Here is a 21,397-nt window from a genome sequence, read left to right as displayed (position 1 = left end):
CAACAACGCAGACGGCTTTCTTAAGAGCTGCAATCCACCAGTGTATAAAAGAGGCAACTGATGAATGCAGGAGTTAATTCTCAGTAGAACAAATATTAACATATTTCATGAGAGTGGCCTTCTGTCTGGTGGCTGAGAGAGCATACGTTAAAGGTACACTCCGCCAATCTTACACATCAAAACCACTTTACTAATTATGGTTAGTTCTACTGTACTTGTGAGAGCAGTTACATAATCACACCTTCTGTGGCTCAGGGGAGATTTTCCAAAGGCTCATAACTCTGATGATGTCACAGTCATGTAGCTAGGGTCATCTCATTTTTGAAGAATACTACAGTATTCGTCAAAAACATCTGTGTTGCAGCCTGAATGTATAGAGGTATGAGAGATATGAGCATTTACCTGTCAGGGTAGAGACTATTGAGTTGCATTATGGGATTTGTAGGACCCAGAGGTTTTGTAGCTTGACCCATACTATGGACTAAAACCCAATAGCTGTTTTCAGACATTCACTGAACCCTGGATAATCTCTGAACATTCTCTAGAGGGGCGTGAGAACGCAAATGTACGAGTGAGAAACTCCGGACTTTCTCCTGCCAGCCCCCAAGTGAGCCCATGTGAGAATACAGCAGGAGATCCTCCAGAGGATTCACCGAGAGCAAGAAGGCGTGTTGATGATGTTTCTAACACGTCACTGAAATTGTTCCAACACAAAACTGAAAAAACCAAATGATTACAAATATCTCAGAATTAAAAAGAGGTGCCAAACACGTAGAAGACACCGACGAAGATTGTCAAGTTGACACTCGTGTTGTTGTGCTGTTAACAAAAACACGTGATCTCTGCAGCAGAATGTATATGTAGTATGCTGCCTCTGCCTGTTGTGCCACCCCTCATTTGTGTTGTTGTGAACGTGTCTCCCGCTGTGTTGTTCAGGTGTGAAAGGCAAACTCTGGAGAAAGTCCTGACACAGTTGTAATGGACATTCTCCACAGTTCATTTCTTCAAATGCCTAATGTTTTGGCCTCTGCTGCTTTAATTCTGACCACTTTTTATTCAGCCCCCATGTTTAATGGAGATAGAATGCTCAATTGCTGGGGTATCCCAATAAACCAGTAATGTTGACTAAAATAATGTCTCTCTTCTCTTCTCCTAGCGTTACTGGATACTAGGGCTCTCAAACTGATACACAGAGAAGTCAGTGGTCGGGACGTCTTCAGTTTTAAAGGATTTAGCGACAACTGTGAAACTGAGGTGCTCTGACAGCCCTGTGTGGAGTCTTTTTACATTTTTTTTGGAAACTTTCAGCTGAAGGTGTCCCCAGGTTTTTCTATAGGTCTACAGAATGTGACAATATAAAGATGAATCAGCTGCTTTTTTCTCTACACCATTGCGTCATCTTACGTGTCTCGCGGTGGTTCGCTACGTGACCTTGCATCGGTGCCAAGTGTGGTCCCGGGTGCGTTGGGTCGGTTGGGGTCTTGGTTTGCTGTGGTGGAGTCTGGGGGGGCTTGGGAGCGCGATCGGAGCTTCTTATCCCCAGACGTTTGGCACACGGACGGCTCGCTGACAGCTGATCCAAGGCCAGCGGGGTTTCCAGGCGAACTGGTGAACCAGTCGCCCGGCTTGGTGAGGATCTCCTGCTGCTTCCGGCAGTTATTACACACCCAGATCACCTAGGAAACAAGGAGTATAGGTAGGGATTACAACCACATCCATTGAACACTTTCAATAGTACTTAGCTTCATCTGCTCGTTTGCCAACAGGCTGTCCTCACCAAGTTTCATCGGATAATTTACGACATACATTAACATAACTCTGCTGAGGAGTTTAGTGCAGCCAACATACACATTATCACTCTCATATGTCTCACAACTGCAGTCGGTGAAAGCTATCTTGGCCATCTACTTTTCCAACCACTAATCCGAGGCCCGGCTTCAGTCGTAGTGACTGTCAATCAGGAAATGGAACAATGCTTCCTAAAGAGCTGCACTGCTGCCAGCGAGTCGTCCAGGAAGAGGCTTTAACGGAAGCTTTTTAAGATCAGCATCATGGCTGTTATACCAGGGAGAAGCTTGACTTCCACTGTGGGCTGCTTCTGGCCTCCAAACGGAGAACACAAAGCCAACTGTGTAATGAAAGGACACTCACTGCGCTCACTGCCAAAATTATATCCCACGTCTTCTTTCTCTCTGTTCGTCCCATCACACATATGCAAACTGGCCATACATTGGCTGTGTTCACATACTACACCTGAGCGTCCACATGAGGCACACGCACACAAGCTTTTGTTCTGTCATCAGTGAGTATACAAAACACAAAAATACACAACCAGTTTTGGGTGTAACATGTACAGTAGAATGTGATGTCAATACATTTTGATAGTGACATAATTTAATTAAATTTCAAGCATCCAACAGATTTTACAGTCTACAGTATTTTTGTGTCTCCTTGAAAGTCACACACACGGTTTTCTGTCCTTCCTCACAGATCCTGGATTCACAGTCACTAGTTGTTTTTGACCGGGGGTTCTGACAGTTTTGGTGCAAGAACTGTTATTATTTAAGTGGCACAGGAATGTGAACTTTTGTAAAACTTTTTTTTTATTAAATAAAGCCAACTTCTCGCACAGTAGTATCTCTTATTGTATGAAAATGCAGCGTAAATCAGCCTTTACTGAGGCACAAGAACTTTAATAAAACATTAACGCAATTTTCAAAACTAAAACTTAATGAAAAAAACTGTATATGATCAAGAAATATCTACAAAATGGACAAAGCATTATGTGCCAATTGAGTAGCGAACTCTACAGCTGTAGGGGTGATGATGCTATGAACACCACTATTATTATTGCAACCTGGAATATACACCATCAACTGTAAATTAACATAGATAGACGAAATTCAATCTATCTTGCTGACAGAAAAAAAGAACTTTAAGTTCCATCTAATAGATTTTTTTCTAGAGCTGTAAAAACACTTCTCACAATCTTGTTCACCAGATGGAGTTGGCTCATTTGTTGTATGTATTCCATAGACACAAAGTACAGAAGAATCTATTAACAGGACCCTAAGTTAAGATTTTCCTCTGTACATGGCGGTGAGACAGCTTGTCACTAGTTTTTTTTTTCATTTGGTCTTTTTCAGTTTTTTGGGTCATTTGTTCATGTTGTCAGTGACACAGTCACAAGCCACACTTCCCATGATCATGTAATTGTTTTTTTTAGAGAATACCTAAAACTATAGAGGTTATTATGACTGAAAGTGATTGCATATACATTTTTCTGTTATATCATGTGTATTACGATATTTATATTAACATTTATAAAACATTCAAAATAAAAAAAAATGTTTTGATACTACAGGGGACTGGTTAACCCTGTATTATCATATAATACCATAAAATGTGACATTGGAAAAAAGGCCAGCTCCAATAGAATAATAATTGTTAAGTTCTATGAGTCCAATTCTAACAGCTTCAGTCATACAGAATCTGAAACACAATCTTAAAAAAAGCATGTCACATGTTTTTGTGCGTTACTCATCAACATCACTGTCAGCTAATATCAATAAGGGATGCCGGTTACATCCTAGAATAGATGTGAGGATTCATCCAGAACATGAATGGCCACAGTGTGAACACAGCCACCGTCACGGCCGTGTGTTGTGTTCCGAGTCAGAATTAGGAAGAGGGGATGACGGCAGGAAACAGAGACTGAGAGGATGGAAGAGGAGACTGAGGGGAGGTTAGAGTCAGTCCCTCTCCTCCAGCCACCAGGGTTCTCATTACTCCTGAACACTCCCCAATGACTCTTTAAAGAGAGCTAAAATAAAACACTCTGGCATTGGCCATCTCTCTCTCTCTCCCCCTCTCTTCCTCCTCCTTCTCTCCCTCTCTCTCCCACCCCTCCTTTCCCTTCCATTTATCCCTCCTCCAGATTGCTTTTGATTAAAGCTACAAAAGACGAAGAGAAAACAGCTTTACACCAACGCAGCTATATTTATCCTGCCAAACACCCCAGCACCACCAGGGAGAGAGTGGAAATGTGTGCTCACACACACACGCACACGCACACACACACACGCACACACACAGCAAAGAAAGCAAAACACTGCCTCATGTGGGACATAATAGCTTTGGTGAGAACATCCACCAATCTGTGATTTTCTGCAGCCAGACCAGCGAGGTGGACGACTGCCAGGTCGACACTGCAGTGCTCGTCTACTTGTACACACGTGTACAGACAGGCACTGGTGACTAGATGCCGTGTTCAGTGGTCACATATCAATTTCGATGCATCCTTAAGGAATACTGCTGGAATCACTAGTAGTAAAAAGCTGGTCTCACTGGAAAGTTGTGTCTGCTCCCAATTGAACCAAATATCTTCAGAAATAAAAATACAAGTTTGAACATTTTTTTTATCTTTACTGTCAATACATTTGAGTTGTACTCCAAAAGAAATAACTAATAACTGCTGCAGTAGAACTACTGATGGAACTATCGTTGTTGATTACTTTGTCATTCAAGGAGTTGATTCATTGTTCAGTTCATAGAATGTGTCAAACAACCATACATAAATTCCCAAGTTTGTCAGATGACCACTACTTTTTTCAACCTAAAGTGAGAAACCCCAAAAGGTCACTATATAAAACAGACAGATGCAACAAATGTTCATAGACGCTGGAACTGTTTTAAAAACTCAGTAGAGTACATACCTCCACAACAGTGCCCTTGTGAAACCACATTTTAATTCACTAGATCCAGATTTTTATTTGGATCTGCACCAAATTGCACACACTCATAAATATCAGTCCCCTGACAATTCCGGATTTCCATCAAGATCCATCAATTATTCTCTGAACAATCGAAAAAAATGTGCCACTATGTTAAAGACAGTGAAATAACAATTCCTGGATGTGGCCCCTGATCCAGATCTGCACCAAATTTTCATGGCTTCTTCCGTCATGCCCCACCCCTCCCCAAAAATGCATGGAAATCAGTTGAGTCGTTTTTCCGTAATCCTGCTAACTAACAAACGCAGAAAAATAAACATAACCTCCTTGGCGGAGGTTAATATTTTTTGTGTTATGAGTTGATGTTTTCTCATACAGTGATAGGTATACTTTGTTAGAACCGAGCAGCACAACAAATACCTTTGTTTAGGTTAAGCAGCACAAATCACTGCAGAACACACAGGAGCATTAGATTTGAAGCAAAATCATTTGTTTATGAAATGAGTTGATAGTTTTGTGTCTGACCCCAAACCTTTAATGCTTATTTAATCTTTTAACCTAAATTAAATTGTGTTGTTAGGTTTATGTTCTGTACCACCCACAGGGAGTTTCAGTAAACAGCCGTCTTGAAGCTGCTAAACAAGGTGTGTGTGCAGTATCTAACTGACCCGTGACATTGCCCCACTTGTAAATCTTAATATTCACTTACCATCGAGTAAAGTGCAAAGTGGTCCAGAAAAAAAACAAAAAACAACCACATACAACTTCTCTGTAATTTAATCTGAAACAAGGAATTACAGAAAAAGCTAAACTTGGAACAACAAACAAAATAACAAACAATATGGGGATCAAACCAGTTCACCTCCCCAAACCCAAAACTGTGAAATGTTTAAGGAACAACTGGTAGTTCTAACACTAAATTAACAATCAGCATTACAGCATTAAGTATTGTGCATGTTAACTACAGGTCCGATAGTGAAAGATTAACTCGAAAAGCCTCAAGGCTGATTAAAGTTGCACTTCGTAAAAACTCAATCCCATCGTGGGAGAACTAACTTCCTGTCTTTCCTGCTAGAAAGCTCAACATCTCTGCCTGTGCCATATACCATAGCAGTTTCTGAATGGCATCAGACACAGGGGCACCTTGCAACTCTGGCACATCCAAGATGTCATCTGGTGCCTCCCCTGGTATCTGCAGTTGCTGCACTGCCTTCTCCCGACAACCTGGTACCACCTGGTAGGCTGGATAGTCACAGGAATGTGCTCCAGTGACGGTCTTGACCTGTATCTCCCTGACATCCCTGACGTGTACCTTCGTCTGTAACTTCTTTGATTATAGTTGAAGCAGCAGTCGTCGCCACACGTGCGTCTTGATTCGTGATAGCTTTGTGCTCTGTTGGGGTGTGATGCAGCAGAGCTCCTCCTCTGGGTTGGGTTGTAAGACCTTGACCTCGGAGCTCTGTGGAGTGATGCGCCAGATGTTGTTGCACGGGCTGGGAGTGAGGCATTGGAAGGTGGATGCTGATCCACTGGGTAGGGAGTAGATGACCCCTGTTCTTCATCATATGGATCCACAGGATCCTTCTCCTCTTCCACTGGACTAAAACTACGCACACACAAACATGCAGGGATTTAATCACTATTGCTAAAATCAAACTGTAACTGATGGGGGAAGTGCAGCATGGAGTTGTCTAATGTACTAGTTCAAAAAGAGACCCAGACCTCTCCACATCTGTAACTCTTTTAGCAATTTAAAAGAAAACTATTGAAGTAACTAAAGTCCCAACTCTGACAGATCATCAGGTGACCGAGACATACTGGAGCTGGTCAAGATAAAAAATATTTGTGTATATGCAATATCTACACACTATGTGTTTTATATATTGTTATACGATATGACTTGCGATAAATATACAAATGCTTAAGAATACGGTGTTAAGTCTTTCTGCTGCGCACTGTCCTCCAAATGTGTGCCACGCCATCTCCTCCGACTCTCCATGCATTGTATGCATCTCCAGTGCGTCTGTGTGTGTCTGCGCGTCAACAAGAGGAAAAGAGTGAGCGGGACAGGTGATGAATGTGCATGCTGCTCTGAGGAAAGCTTTAACTCATTCAAGGAAAGTATCGATAATTATGTGATGATCTGTGTTGAGATCGTTGCGTCTTTTCAAACAAATCAGCGTTTAAACTGTAGCGAGTCAGAGACTTCAGCTTAGCCTGTGAGAGAGAGAGAGAGAGAAGTGAGCAGAGGAGTCTGTGTGTGTGTGTGCCTTTACCTTTCCCTCATGTGCTGGGACTATCATAAAGAAGTAACACAACTCTTTTATAGTAATCAACAGCTTATAGACATCAATTTGGCCAGGGATAAACATGATCAGTAGCAGTTTCCACTGTACTGGAATTTTGACGGGAGGTGTCACGAAATTTGACAGGGGCAGCTCGAAATTCTCCATTCAGGAAAAAAAACCTGGACAGGCCTGTCAATGATATGAAAATCTTTAATTCATAATCTAGGGCAGCAGGACTCCATCTGATTGGCCAAATATATTGACATGCAGGGCGTGAATGCACGGCACATGAAACACCATTTATCGCAGTTCAAGCGGTCTTTTGCGATACACACATTGCGCATGTTGCTATCGCAATGATGGTAAATTTGAGATGCATCACGCAGCCCCAGTCAACATGGTTCTCTTTCTGACAAAGCTGTAAGAACCTGTTCCCCTTTCAATCCTTTCACACCTAGTCAGAAAAACCCAACTGGATTCATGTACACAAAGCACTCACTGGATGTACAGTGAAAAAAAACATTGTGTCTTTTAATTACCAGCAAACAGGACCTGTGAGCTGCCAGCAGGTAATGTTGTTTAAGCTGTTTCAAAACTGAAGTGTAAATATGGAGAGTGCAAAAAAATCCCACAGTGATGTTGGCTAGCACGTTAATTACAGCAGCGGGGTCATGTTCTCACATGTTTTGACTATTGGGACAGGTAACATTTAGCTAACAAGCTAATAGTCCTTTTTCACATTGGAATAGCAGGTACTGAAGTCCCAAAAGATAATGTTTTTTTTATCTTGTGCGCACAAGTTATTATCTTGTAGGAACACTCTTGTACACTAGCATCTGAGTAGTAACGACATGCCTCGAAAACAACACTAAGTGGCATGTGTAGCTTTTGAGAGTTTGTTAATTTCTCAAGTTGTATGATTGAAACAGTCCTTCCTCCGGAAGATTCCTGACAAGCATGTGTCTCTGTGCAAGAGCAACACGGGGTTTCATTGTGTGACATTCCCAGGTGAGAACAACACTCTTCTCCACGCTATGGTACACGTCTGGTGGATGTGTGCATCTGAGTGATTCAAAAACACAAATCACTTCTTCAAATAAATATCTTGTGCACACAATATAAATATCCTACATCTTTTATAAAGATAAACAAATATCTTTCGGGACTTCAGGGACAGGTGGAACTAACACATTACTTCATTCGTGTGATAATTAAACCTGCGTTTACCTGCCGTTTCATGTCAAAATGGCTGCCGTGAATAAGGTGTATTTCTTCTACACATAGGATGAATGTATAGGCTGGAACATCAGACTCAGTCAGTGCGACGGACACGTGACCGAGCTGCTCCTCAACGCTCGGTGGGTTTTCAACATCGCAGCCGCGGTTCGCTCCACATGTGACGGTGAGAAGTGCCGGTGACATGCGGGTAACGGGGTGTGAAACGCGGCCGCACTCACTGCTCCTCCTCGGTCTCCGTCGCTGCAGACGCGGTGGCGCCGCGGGCTCGGACCGCGTAGTACTCGTCCCACGTGGGGCTGGTTCTGGACACGACGGCCCACGACTCCCTGACGCGTCTTCTCGACATGTTGTGTGTCAACAGCACCTGCAGCCTGTTCATGCTATAACCTGAACTACTGACCTGTCCGCTGCTGCTCATACTACTGACCTGTCCGCTGCTGCCCTGACTACTGACTGACTGCTGCAGAACTGACGCTCCTCTCCAGACAGCTCACAACAGGAAATCACATGACCTCTGAGTGTTTTACTTCAGGTGGCCCAGGGATTTCCAAAATATTTTATATAATATAATATTAAGTTTATTCAGTAGAAATATCGTTTTAAATATCTCTTAAAAGGCTTTGTAGAATATTTTAAAGCAAGTTTTAAATTACCGCAAACTATAAAACGGGATAATATAGAGATAACTCAATAAGTCTTTAAAAAGTGGACAGTTATTTTAAATGTCTTATGTGTTGTTACTTAACAGACAATTCAGTTTACACAATGTAAAGACAGTGTGCCTGACCCTTAGCACCTTTATTGCCTCATGTGATGTCCCTATTAAAATTAATCCTGTTGATGAAATAAAAACACACTCTATGTTTGGAGTCATATTGACCTCAGAAATGTGTAATATAATAACATATAACAGCAAGTAAAACACATATTGGAATCAGAATAGCTTTATTGGCCAAGTGATGTATATCTGCACGCAATATAAGTTAGCTTGGCGGTTGAATGTGTACATATACAGAAATATAAAACACAGTGTAAAACAATACAATCTTACAGAAAAACCTAATCGAATGGTTACGTCGCCTTCTGGGATCAGTGGGTTTCTTTTTGGGCCTCTTTGACTAATTTATCTGTTTGAATCTCAACTCAAGATTGAGAGAGTATGAGTTTTACAAATATTGAAATTCATCATCGTTTGGTTCATCAGCACCACCTTATCTTAAGTATCAGGACTTTTAAGAGATTGTGCTAGAAACTGTGTCTATTCTGAAGAAAGAAACACACAGATGGCGTCTTTTGTGGAGGAAAAAGTGTTTGGGAGTGGTCGACTGAAAGGTCACATCTGCGTGCTATTTAAAGTGGGTCCACAGTTTCCCAAAAAACAGTGAGATTAGAAAATAAGGTATTACGACTTTTTTTCTCATCGATTACAGCTTTATTCCTGTCATATTATGACATTATTTTCAAAATCTCAAGAATTTTTACTTTCTTCAATATGGCCTTATTACTCTATCCTAGTATCCCGTTTATGACCATAGAAAAAATTATATTCTTAGCAGGATTATGGTGGTCAGTAATGGCTTAATGGTTATTTATAATGTTTTGTCCCCACACAAATAGAAAAAGTAGCCATATTGGCAATAGGGTTTAACATTATAAACCAAATACTATTCCTAAAATAAAGGATGGAGAAAATAAGGCTTAGATCATTAAAATACAGTAAACCTTAGAAATAACAAACTCAACATTGGCTGGGTACATATGTATGTATTGATACAGTAACTGTTGATGGGTAATGGGTGAGGGGGGGAGGGGGAAAATAGAATATTGTATTCATCATCCAGTGCAACATTGTTTGTCTTGTATGCTCTAACAAAGGTTGCCTGATTTCTAACCTGCTCTAAATTATATATTGTTTCACTTGGGGGCAGCAGAAACAATCTGTCAAGGCAACACTGACACGTTATCAACGTGTAAAGTTAAATGTTATATGTAAGGGAACGTGATAGCAAACGATCCAGCAGTTATGTGTCCTTTTAGCTCCGGTTTGGTCTCGACACATTTCCTGAGAGGAAAGAAAAGCAGGCTCTTCAGCTGCTAAATGCCCCACTATGCTCACCAGCTGGTCTCCTGCTTTGTCAAGCCATTTGGTGCTGAGCGGGTCGTAGTGTACACTGGGTTTATCAGAGCTTTTAGCTGAGAACATCTGCCTCCTGAGCCAGAGACAAGGCTGTTGATAGCACTGAGAAGCATTAAAAACATTAAAGATGCAGGCTATAAAAAGAAAACAAAGAGCTTATGTGAACGTCATCATAATGTTATCTCCTTTGTGTTTTGTTCGTTTTGTATTCATGCTCGGATCAAAAAGATTGCATCAAAAAATGTGCTGCTTTATTGCATCACTTTATCATTTGGCCTTTTTTTGGCTGGGTTGACAGGTCCCTGCATCTCTTCAGCTGTATATCTACTGCATGTCTGTTGTGTAAGAGCACATACCAAGATTATAACCAATACTTAAATCAATAAGACAAGCCCTTTCATAACTGTCACCTCTGAAGTCTGCCGTACTATTGCGTGGAATAAAGTCGTGATTTATCAGTTATTTCTTGTTACTCAAATAGACCTGCAAGTCTCTACAACACAAATAGGGTAAATAACCACATTTGCTGCAATAAAAGGAAATAAAGCCTAAATAGCATAGTGAGTTCTTATCGAACTATTCTACAGTATTCTGTCACTTTGTTATTGCTTGTGGGCCGGACGTTGTGTGTGTCTTCAACTCACACCAAATTCAGCACAGCACTTACCTGCGCAATTAATAACACACGTGACAAGCGTGAAGTTGATTCAATGAACGCTTCACAAAATATGCATTCTACTTACAGACAGACAGACAGACGTTTGTGGAATTAGTAGGTAGATTGCTCATAACAAATACACACCAAACATCAACATTTAATGGTTCTTTGAAATATCAATTCTGATAAATAATAAGATTAGTTTATGTGCTTAAAAAATGAAATTTGCTGGTTGTAATACACGGTGCAGGTAATTATCTCACCACTCTATCTTGTTGTTGTGTACTCCAGTGTAAGCGCATTTCACTCGCTGCCGGAGCAGTTATTGGGTTTCACCACTGTGAGCCGTTGTTTGAGTTTGTTGATACCGCAGAACAAATGGCCAGTGTTGGGGCGATATGGAGCGATGAGCTGTTATTTTATAAGAGACTCACTTAATCCCACCATAATCCCTGTATTAGATCACACTCTGATGGTGAAAAAAGCTCCGAAGAGGAGGAACCGTAGGCAGGCAGAGAGCAGAGCCTGACAGTTAGTTGACACACACACACACACACACACACACAGAAATACAATACACACACATAAAGGATGTGCATACCGTACATAGAGGCAGACTCTGCGTACTTGCACAAAAGCATACATATAATCGAATATACCCACATGAGCAGCGATGCACACATGCAGATGCAAACGCTCGCTCTCATCCATGCACACACACGCACTGCAACAACAGCAGCAGTGGGTCACATGACCACAGTAAGACCCCCCCTGAGATGGGTATGTGAGTGAGGAGAGAGCCAGAAAGAGAGAATAGCTTCTCCACAGATGGAAACTAGGACACCAAACCCCTGTGTGTGTTTGTTTGCATCCTACAGCATCTGTGTGTGTCCATCTGTGTGTGTCTGAAACCTCACAGTTTGTGTTGCTAGGTGTTTGTTTCCTGGAGAGAGTTGGCCAGTTGTGTATCATTCAGACTGTACAGTATGAGAATTAGGTGAACTCAATGTGAGACAGAGAAAGCTCCACTTAAAACTGGTGCCTGCATTCACTTTTTCACCGCCACTGTATCAGAGTTGAGACCGACTCTCAGAGAGACAGATCCTGGTCTCTATGTGCCAAAACACAACAACTGCAGTTACTTCTGTGTGTTTTATTATTTCCGTCTGTTGCCATATTAATTGATATTAACTCTAATGATATGTTCCATTTACGGAAAGTTCCCATGTGTACAGTAGTGCCCCAAATGCAACTACTGGGACATTTTGCATTTACATCCCAAAACTGAAAATATCTGTGACAATGTAAACTTTACAGTCAACTTGACATGATAGAATAGAATATTTAGCTTCTCTTACAGAAAGGCCGTTACACTAACTTGACGCGAAATATGAGAAACATGTTTAGACAAAGTATGAATGTCCTGAACGCCCAGGAGTCGTTCTCTCAGTTTGCAGTTGGAGCAGAGAGAGACAGTGGTCGGACATGAGGATGTAAACTGATGCAGTCCTTGTTTCATGTTATATCACTACGACAGGGGACAGTTGAAACACTACCTCTTTTGTCCACAGAGGCGCCAAAATAAACGCAAATGAAAAGTTCCTTGAAGGACCTTTGATGTGACATACTGTCATGCAACACTGCCAGCCACTGTTAACCTTCCTGCTATCACCACAGAACAGGACAGGGATATATGATCAAGTGTTAAGTTTCTAGTTCTTTATTAAGTTGATATAAAAACAGGGTCAGATATCTTGATTGACAGCTGTGATTGACATGTGATCGGGGCAGTACTTCACTCCACTCCCTAATCACTAGTGTAAACATCTGTGACTCCAAATGACATCACCAGTGCAAGATGGCAGCACCCTTGTCCCGGATAGTTTGGCTTAATTTTTGTACAATGGGAGGAAGTGCGGATGTGTAGTCCATCTTTATACACAGCCATTGGATGAGAAAAATACCACTTTAATTTTGGGATGTGTAAGAGAGTGGGAGGAGGGGCGGGACCAGGAAGTAGCATCAGCCAATGACAGCTTGACGTATGGCACCAGCAGCATGCGAGGCGGGCGCCGTAACCAAGGGCGTATATAAATCGTGCACTAAGGATAAAAGACTGCCACAAAGGAGATTTGTGTCTACAGCAGCTAATGAGGTACTATATCAGCACAGCACCCACAGCAAAACACACACAAGCGAGCACACATCCACATACAGTACGAACAAGCACATGCACACAAGGCTCAGACACAATAAAGTGCACGAGGAGGCACCCAGGTGCATTTGTACAGTAACACACTGAACACTAGTTTTTATCCACACAAACATTAGGCCTATTCACACGTGCACACACACACACACACACACACACACACACACACACACACACACACACACACACACACAAACAAACAGCGGCCATATATAGAGTTAAATAGTTGATCAATACTGTAAATAATTTATGTAACCCACGTTTCCCTGACAAAAACACACAGAAACATTATCATCTGGTCAATGGGAGGACACATTTAGCTGAACCTCCTCCGTATGTAGTCTATGTGTGTGTGTGTGTGTGTGTGTGTGTGTGTGTGTGTGTGTGTGTGTGTGTGTGTGTGTGTGTGTGTGTGCGTGCGTGAGTGCATGCACGCTAACGTTAATATTTTAACACTCCTTTCCCACGGTAGGAATGTGTTTATAATTCATTGTGTTTTTGGAATTGCCCCGGCCCAGTCACTCAGACACACACCCTCCGTCACGCACTCTTACCCTCATCTTTCCCTGTCGTGCAGTGTATGGGGTCAGGATGCTGCACTTCCCTTTTTCACCACTAAATGTCTCTAGTTAGCAAACACCTGTAAAGGTCTGTGTGAGAGACTGACAGCTTGAGGTGAGAGACATGAAGAGAGGGGGAAGGACACAGAGTATAAAAGTGTCTGTCTGTCTCTGTGTATTTGTGTGTGTGTGTGTAGTGAAAGCATCACGTTACAGCTTCAGTCCTTAATCAGTTCCGTCAGTGTAGTAAATGAGTGTAGGTCACCTGCGTTTCAGCGGCGCTCTGAGCCCAACACACAATCAATGTAGTGACATGAGTACAACGGAGGGAAATAGACTGGGAGTGTGAAAATCTGCTTCTGGTCACTATTACTATTATTAGAGTGAAACGTGAGCTGTTACGCAGCCTGTGTGGAGCGCTGTATTGATTTAAAACAAAGTATATCTGTTCCATCAGTTGCACACAAGATGAATGACTGAAAAACACAGCTGAAACCGCTCCTGTGTAGAAGTATTGTAATGACCAAGAGTCAGAATATAACAAACTCAGTGACATCGATTTTGCCCATTTAAGTATGTGGTAAGTAAAGTATCACTTTATCTACAACAATTACAATCATAAACAAATGTACACACGTCTGCAGGCAACAAAAAAGAGATGTCATCTTCAATTTAAATATTTCCCTCAGTTACCACAAGTGTTTAACAAAACACTCGAACAAACAGAAAAAGAGCATATATGTCTGTATTGTCACACACATATATGCGTGTGACAATACACACTGGACGTCTGGAATTGGATTGTGTAGCTCTGGTGTACCGTGCTTAACGTCACACACAACCAGAGCCGGAGCTAGAAGCAAGCTATGAGATACAACTTGCTGGCCATTCTCAGTATGGACATGGCAGAGCCACCGAAGAAACCGAGGAGGATGTTGTCGCAGAAAACGAACATGAGGAAAAGAGAAAGTGATTGAACAAGAGTGAATGTAGGACGATTTTTCACTCGTTGGTGAGAGCTAAAAGAGGCCCCCTTTTGGATAGAGGCTGGCAGGAGAATCACCCAATTCCATGTGATTTGATAGACATCATGCTTAACCATTGATAACTGCCTTGTCTACTTGCTTGCTATGTTAACTTGTGTGCTACTGTTCTACTCTGAAATGAGTGCAGTGAATGTGCAAACTGCACATGTGCAGAGTTTAAGACTACAACTTGTATTTACGACAGTTGGTTACACATCCAACCTGTAGGGGGAGCCTGAGCATAGCCGAGAGCAAATATTGCTTTGTTTCGCTTCAGCACTGAAAGCAAATTTTGTTTAAAATCATCTTGGGATTTAATCTCCATCAATCCTTCTCCACATCAGAAACCTTAAAGTCGCTGGACTTACATAAGTAGCCTTCAGTTTACTGGTGAAAGATACACTTATAGCCGGACTGAGCACCGTCTCAATATACTGTAAATGCCTGCTGGTGATGTGTGTGATGAATGTGTTAATGTGCAGGCATACACAAGCATATGAATGTGCCTCCCCTGTGTGTGCAGTCTGTGCTTGTATGTGCGTGAGCTTTTCATGAGGGAGTGTGCAGCAACGACCAGGAGAGCGATGGCCCCCTTAAGACCAGTCAATGAGAGACGGACGTGGAAAGGGACGCAGCTAGCGAGACTGGCGATCAATAGTAATCATGAGGCGCTGTGGCGTTAACAGCAGATGACACATCGCTCAGGCCTTTCTACGACGCTGCAGCCCGACACAAAGCAGCACAAAGCCATAATTCCTTGTAGGCCCGGATCAATACATATATACTGTATATTTGCACAAGTATCAGACAAATAGTAAGATTATTTTTGAGGTATTTTTGCCTTTATTTGATAGCTCATTCCTCTCAGGATGCAAGACTAACTTTTTCATTCAGAGGCAGTCGTGTCAGCTGATGGTTAGTCCCTCACTCAAATTCTGTGTTGGAGGCATGTTGACCCAGAGGAAAGTAAACGAGTGTGGATCTGTGATGCTTGACACAAATCTATGTAGACATGACACAGAATTGTCTCTCAGCTCAGAAACACACCTCCCCCAGGGCAAAGTGTGTGATACACAGCTATTACATTAAGATGATGGTGAAATATATGAACACATATATGATAAATTAATGTTCTTACTCTCAGAGAACACATTTATGAAGGCAATAAGGAGGATGCCAGTAATAGCCTCACTGGCTGACAGCAGGTCATGGTTTTACAGTATATGACTAGTGAGTATGAACAGTTCAACACTGCTTAGAACACTGATCTCCCAAGAGTGGGGTGAAAAACCGAAGGTTCCATGAAAAGAAGTGATACTACATATTGTAGAGTATGGATTAAGCAAAACAGTTGATGGTGGTAAATAACTCACTTCCTCTTAACTTTCAACAGAGCCAAAAAAACTGTTTCTCCCCTAATTTCTGCTTAAATAAATAAATAACACACAGAAAACTACTGTAATACTCCCCTATTATCATTACTGTATGCACCTTAATGCCCCAGAGTGATGAGCTTTATGAACTTCCATGTGTAAAGAAAAGAAAACACAAAAAACATTTTCTGCACCAAAATGTAAAGGCTTCTTCCCTGACCCATAATACATCCTTCCACCAAGTTTCATCGATGTACAAACGCTGATGGAAACATAACCTCCTCAGTGAAGGTACTTAGATACTTAAACATTTGGTCCAGTAAGTCCCAAACTTTTGCTTTTGTCCTGCATAAGCCCCCCTCCCCCCCCCCCCCCCCCCCTCATATAATTTCCACAACATGCTAATAATTCCACTTTGATCCACTGGAGACAACAACAGTGACTAATAACAATGGTAATGGCTCGGTGGCAACTGTTGCAATGCAGCAATTTGTTCTGGTATTAGTTACACCTCAGCATGTTTGACAAGTAAACATGCTTTGAATGGAAGTCCTCAGCTTTAGTTTCACTCCATATTGATAAAACAGAGATGACCCCAGTGATGGCTTGATCATCTCAACCAATCCAAGCTGACCCTGCATTTGAGGCAGTGTGCACTGTTGACCATAAACTGGATATACAAATGGACGACAAGGCAGCTCCCAACAGTGAAGCCAAAATATCTATGTTGCCCCCTGGTGGCAGTAGGCTGTAGAATAGCTCATAAACCCCACTTTCTCCGTTAGTGGATGGGACATGGGCCAAACTAATGTTTTAGGTTCATCTTATAAAGTGTTTTTTTCAATTTAGGTTTGGTTTTAATTAATGATATAAAAAGTAGGTGTCATGATTGACTGAGAAGATGTAGAGACAACTGGTCCATCGTTATTTACAGTCTATGCCCTGGACAGACTGCCAGTCTACCACAGAGCCACCATACAGAGACAACCCACCCCAACCATCCCCCCTCACACATACACACAGAAATACGGCCGTGGACAAAACAATTAGAGAGGGGAGTTGTAAGTGAGCATGTGAGTGAGAGTTAGAGAGAAGGTAACGCACAATTCTCTTCCTAATCTCCCATGAGAGGAAGAATCAAGACTTCAAAAATGGTTCTTTCAGTGAGAAACGCTTGGCATAAGTACAACAACACACACACGCACGCACACACACACACACACACACTCATCTCTCCACCAGAGCTCAGCCATCGCGGCAGATAATGAGCCCTGAATATCATTAGCGCGACACGCCAGCCTGCTTGCACCACACACTGTCTATGGTTATGCCTATTAAAACTTTATCTGTAACTCTAACCATCGACATTCAAAAATGTTCTTTGAAAAGCATGGCAGCACACTCATCACACTTCATTAAGTATACAATGAACACACTACACACACGAGATTATGTCCGTGAAAACATTTGGCTTTTAACCTTCCAGTTTTTCGATTTTGGTGTCTGAAGTGGAAACAGAGTCCAGTCTAAAACCATAACCTTGAACAGAACAGCTTGTTGTGTAGTTAACTCCATATGTCTTGATAAGTATTGGTCATTGTTTTGAAGTAACAACAGTTAGCCTCGGCTAGTTCGGACATGGTGGAAGGATGACAGGAAGACAGAATTACAGCTGAACGCTTGCAAAGGTGACATTGGAAGAGAGCATGAACGTATGTGATGCATAACAGAGAGCTTATGAACAATTTCATGTACCACTGAGCTAGTAACATTTGGATGCCCAAATTTTGTATATTCAAAAAGAAATGGATCTGCTGTTTAAGATAAAATCACAAAGGGTAGTAATTCTAATATCCAGGTAATTTACCTTATAATGACTTTTCACATACAAAAAACTCCTTACAAAAGAAACAAATGTAAAACTACTGCTCTTCTGAGCATATCAATCACAGAGAATGGCTCTTTGTTTTATTGCATTTTGAGCCTTAAAGTTCAAATTGTAATGAAATAATATGTCAGGAGTTTGCGGGAAGTCAGCCAACTAAGCCAGGAGAAGTATTCGAATGTAAATGCTGTATACACTCAAAACTGAACATGTATTAAAGTTGATGGGGCCCGATGTCAGAACACAATATCCTAATAAAGCTGAGGAAAATCTCTGCCTACATTCCAGGACACTATGGAAGGACCCATCTGACTTTTTCAGTCCAGATACTGATACCTGGGCTTTGGGTATCAGCCAATACACAGTGACAGTACTGATCTGATTTTAAGTAATAAGCTGCACGCCTCGCTGTGTGAAAGAGACTGAGATCATTCTTCTATGTGTCATGTAACATCTGACTTGACTTGGATATAGTTTTCATAACTTTGTATGATAAAATGTAAAAAAAACAACTGCAAACTCAATATATATAATTTACAGAATTCGCATGTATTCTTTGAACAATACACCATCAACTTGGTAAGTAAGTCTTTAAAATTAAAAGAAATTACAATACAAGATCAAACCTTTGATTTGATCTTGGATTTAAAAGATTTAGGATTTAAAATTTCAATGTGAAACAATACAACCGCATCAAACTAGAACGAAATGTGAATATTAAACCACAATTTGAGCGCAAACTAGAACACCTCCAAACTGCTTTTCAACTCCCTCCATTCTATGTTTGCTCTCAAAAAGAATTGAAGAGAAGAGATCGTCCCTAATCCCTCCAATACTTCATCCAGCTATGTAAATTGGGGTATCTACTCAAGTTGAAATGTACTGCTATTGTTCAGTTCTAGGACAGGTTTTGGGTCTGCATCTGAAATATCTAACATCTAATTGTGTTAACTTTCTGAATTAATAAGACACATTCTGCCAGAAAGAAGAAACTCCACTTTCAAGTCACTTAATCAAAAGCAGTAAAAACCGATCTTGGAATATAGAGCACACTGATAGACTGCATATCATTTAAGACCAGAAAAACCCTTGCCAACACTTCCACTTTATCTTTGAATGTTTAGTTTGCGTGGAGCAGAAACAGCAGGCAGAGTAACTTTGTCCGTTTGGACCACTGTGTCAAGCAAGATTAATCAATCCTCAAGTAATTAAACGAATCCATGTCAAACAGTAACTCAAAGCCGGTCAGCTGTCCAGCTATACAGGTACATAAGGGCTCCATTCTGCCAGAACCTTCTTCTTTAGAGCTAATGCTCATTGTACCAAGCTTTAGAAAGGGAGCGAGGCTGCTATGTAAAGCACACCAAAGCACTCTTGGGCAGCCATGGCGTTCAAACCCAGCCAAGTATCATCAAAGTGCCAGTTTGGCAGCTGCCCTGAGGGAAAGCCGCCAAGGCCAAGTAAGGTTCTCAACCTGACACAACTACTCGAGCAGAGGAAGGTGTTAAAAGCGTGTCCACCAGGAATGTTTCTCCCGCAGTATCCTATCAGATGATTCTGCCTACCTCTTATTTAACCAAGCTACACGATGATGAGACAGCCATGGAGCAGACCGATACACAAAACCAAGAAAAACAGCAAGAGCAGCTACGACGGCCCAGAGGCGAAGCTTTGTCTCCCGTTCACTTCAAATCCGTGCGAGAAAGAGCGCGAATAAAACATTCACTTCCTGTGGCGAAGCAAATCACAGTGTGGATTCGCGTGGAGTTCAACAGTACAAACTTTGATCCTCAATATTCTCTTCACATTCGTGTATGTGTGACCGTGCTCTTATTTAGGCTTTTGAACCAACCAGTATCCACCTGCCTGTCCACTACTGTGCTCACTGTGTGAGACAAACCTGTCCCACTGTGACAGACACAGTTACATCTAAGATTTAAGATCTAAGACTTGATGGATCCAAACCCTACACACAAATAATTAAATAAGAATGAGTTAAGTGTTTTATGGAAATGGAGAACTAAAATGCGGTTATGTGCAATAGACATTTAGTGAAATTGTACTAATCAAAATATTTTTTATCGCTTCATCTTTACCTGTAAGTTAACTTTAGCTCAATAGGCACTTCAACCAATTACCGGCGGTTCGATCCCCAGCTCCTTCGTTCTGCATGCAGATACTCTACAGTGTGTGATAGATGTGTGATAGCGAAAGCGCTGCACATAGATACAATGTGTGTACTGTGAAAGCTCTATATAAATACAGATCATTCAGATAACATGAGCCTTTAGTTTTAAATTCTCTCAGTATCATGAGCTTGTTTCTAATCTGAGCTTGTCTGTGTAGAGTCTTCACATTCTCCCCATGTCCACACAGGCTTGTTGGCACCTCCTCCCACACAGAGGAAGAACTAGCAAAATCTAAAATAGTTTTTGTGTGTCTACATGACCTCCCTCTGGTCCTGGTTGTTTCCTTGCATGGCATGCATCGTGCCGGGTGAGGAGGTCAGTAAGCATGAAAAAAACAATGCATGAACAGATCCAGTAGTGAGATGTAGTAAATAATAACAGATGTCATGTGACGCTTTCAACCATTAGCATCATTTAGGCAGCTGCTGCTGCAACAAGCCGTAGGACTTGCAGTGACAGACACATGGACAGACAGAAAGATACATACATGGTACATTCACACATACACATTCTGTCGGGACTCATTAGGATGGCTTGTCTTTGAGGTTGCAGGCAGAGTACTGTAGCTCTGAAAGAAAAAGAAACACAGCACTCACCACTTTGTCCTGCTGCAGCCCAGTCAGCCATCCATGTATAATGAAAAGAAAGACAGAGACAATTTGAGAAAAGATGATATCTGAAAGCATGACCATGATCCTACAGCCCTACCACTAACAAACACTGTATTGCACATGTATACCTCAGAATCCAATAATATTACAGCCAATGAAAACAAAATAATATGTTGCAATTCTTTAAATGCCACAACAAGTCAGTAAACCTGAGCAACAAAACAGAATGATTATGACTTAATGAGTTATTGAGGCCCCTAAATATGCTTGCTTCAGGTTCTTGGTTAAAAATGATAGAATGTAAATCACAATCTCTGGTGTCAAAGTCAAATTCTTTGGACGCTAGGGCCACACTGGATTTTTACTTTGAAAAACACAGCTGGTTTCGTTTTAGTTTGAAAACTCCGGGATTGTGTTCAAGTCTGAGCAGGCAGAACAATAACAAAACCACCAATGTGAAATTCTCAATCGGATTTTCTTAGGCACA

The 21,397-nt window shown here is 41.5% G+C and overlaps 2 protein-coding genes across 39 annotated transcripts in view; both read right to left on the bottom strand.

The window, feature by feature from the left end:
• Nucleotides 1–21,397, bottom strand: part of LOC117775846 (regulating synaptic membrane exocytosis protein 1-like) — an 89,666-nt gene that overhangs the window by 43,823 nt on the left and 24,446 nt on the right. For 36 of the 38 annotated variants that reach the window (XM_034609347.1, XM_034609356.1, XM_034609338.1 and 33 more), the window contains 2 exons: nucleotides 20,896–20,907; nucleotides 1,405–1,676 (listed from right to left, as the gene is read on the bottom strand). In XM_034609347.1, the coding sequence (XP_034465238.1) occupies nucleotides 1,405–1,676; nucleotides 20,896–20,907 (284 nt within the window). The remainder of the gene's footprint in view (nucleotides 1–1,404; nucleotides 1,677–20,895; nucleotides 20,908–21,397) is intronic. The other 2 variants (XM_034609342.1, XM_034609344.1) reach the window with 2 other exon arrangements.
• On the bottom strand, nucleotides 5,471–8,781 carry LOC117775849. Its single transcript, XM_034609386.1, has 2 exons — nucleotides 8,479–8,781; nucleotides 5,471–6,339 (listed from the first exon to the last, which is right to left on the bottom strand). The coding sequence occupies exons 1-2, from the start codon at nucleotides 8,676–8,678 to the stop codon at nucleotides 5,814–5,816; spliced, it is 726 nt and encodes a 241-aa protein (XP_034465277.1). The 5' UTR covers nucleotides 8,679–8,781; the 3' UTR covers nucleotides 5,471–5,813.

This window comes from Hippoglossus hippoglossus, chromosome 15 (genome assembly GCF_009819705.1).
Source record: "Hippoglossus hippoglossus isolate fHipHip1 chromosome 15, fHipHip1.pri, whole genome shotgun sequence".
Classification (NCBI taxonomy): domain Eukaryota; kingdom Metazoa; phylum Chordata; class Actinopteri; order Pleuronectiformes; family Pleuronectidae; genus Hippoglossus; species Hippoglossus hippoglossus.
The sequence above is the reverse complement of the archived record's forward strand: the minus strand, read 5'-3'. Positions and strand labels throughout refer to the sequence as shown.

Bases quoted from the DNA above. Each gene is read 5' to 3' on its own strand.
- LOC117775849 (XM_034609386.1), bottom strand. From the start codon at position 8,678: ATGAGCAGCAGCGGACAGGTCAGTAGTTCAGGTTATAGCATGAACAGG. The intron at 6,340-8,478 runs GTGAGTGCGGCC...GTGTGTGCGTAG, and splicing joins ACGGAGACCGAGGAGGAGCA to TTTTAGTCCAGTGGAAGAGG.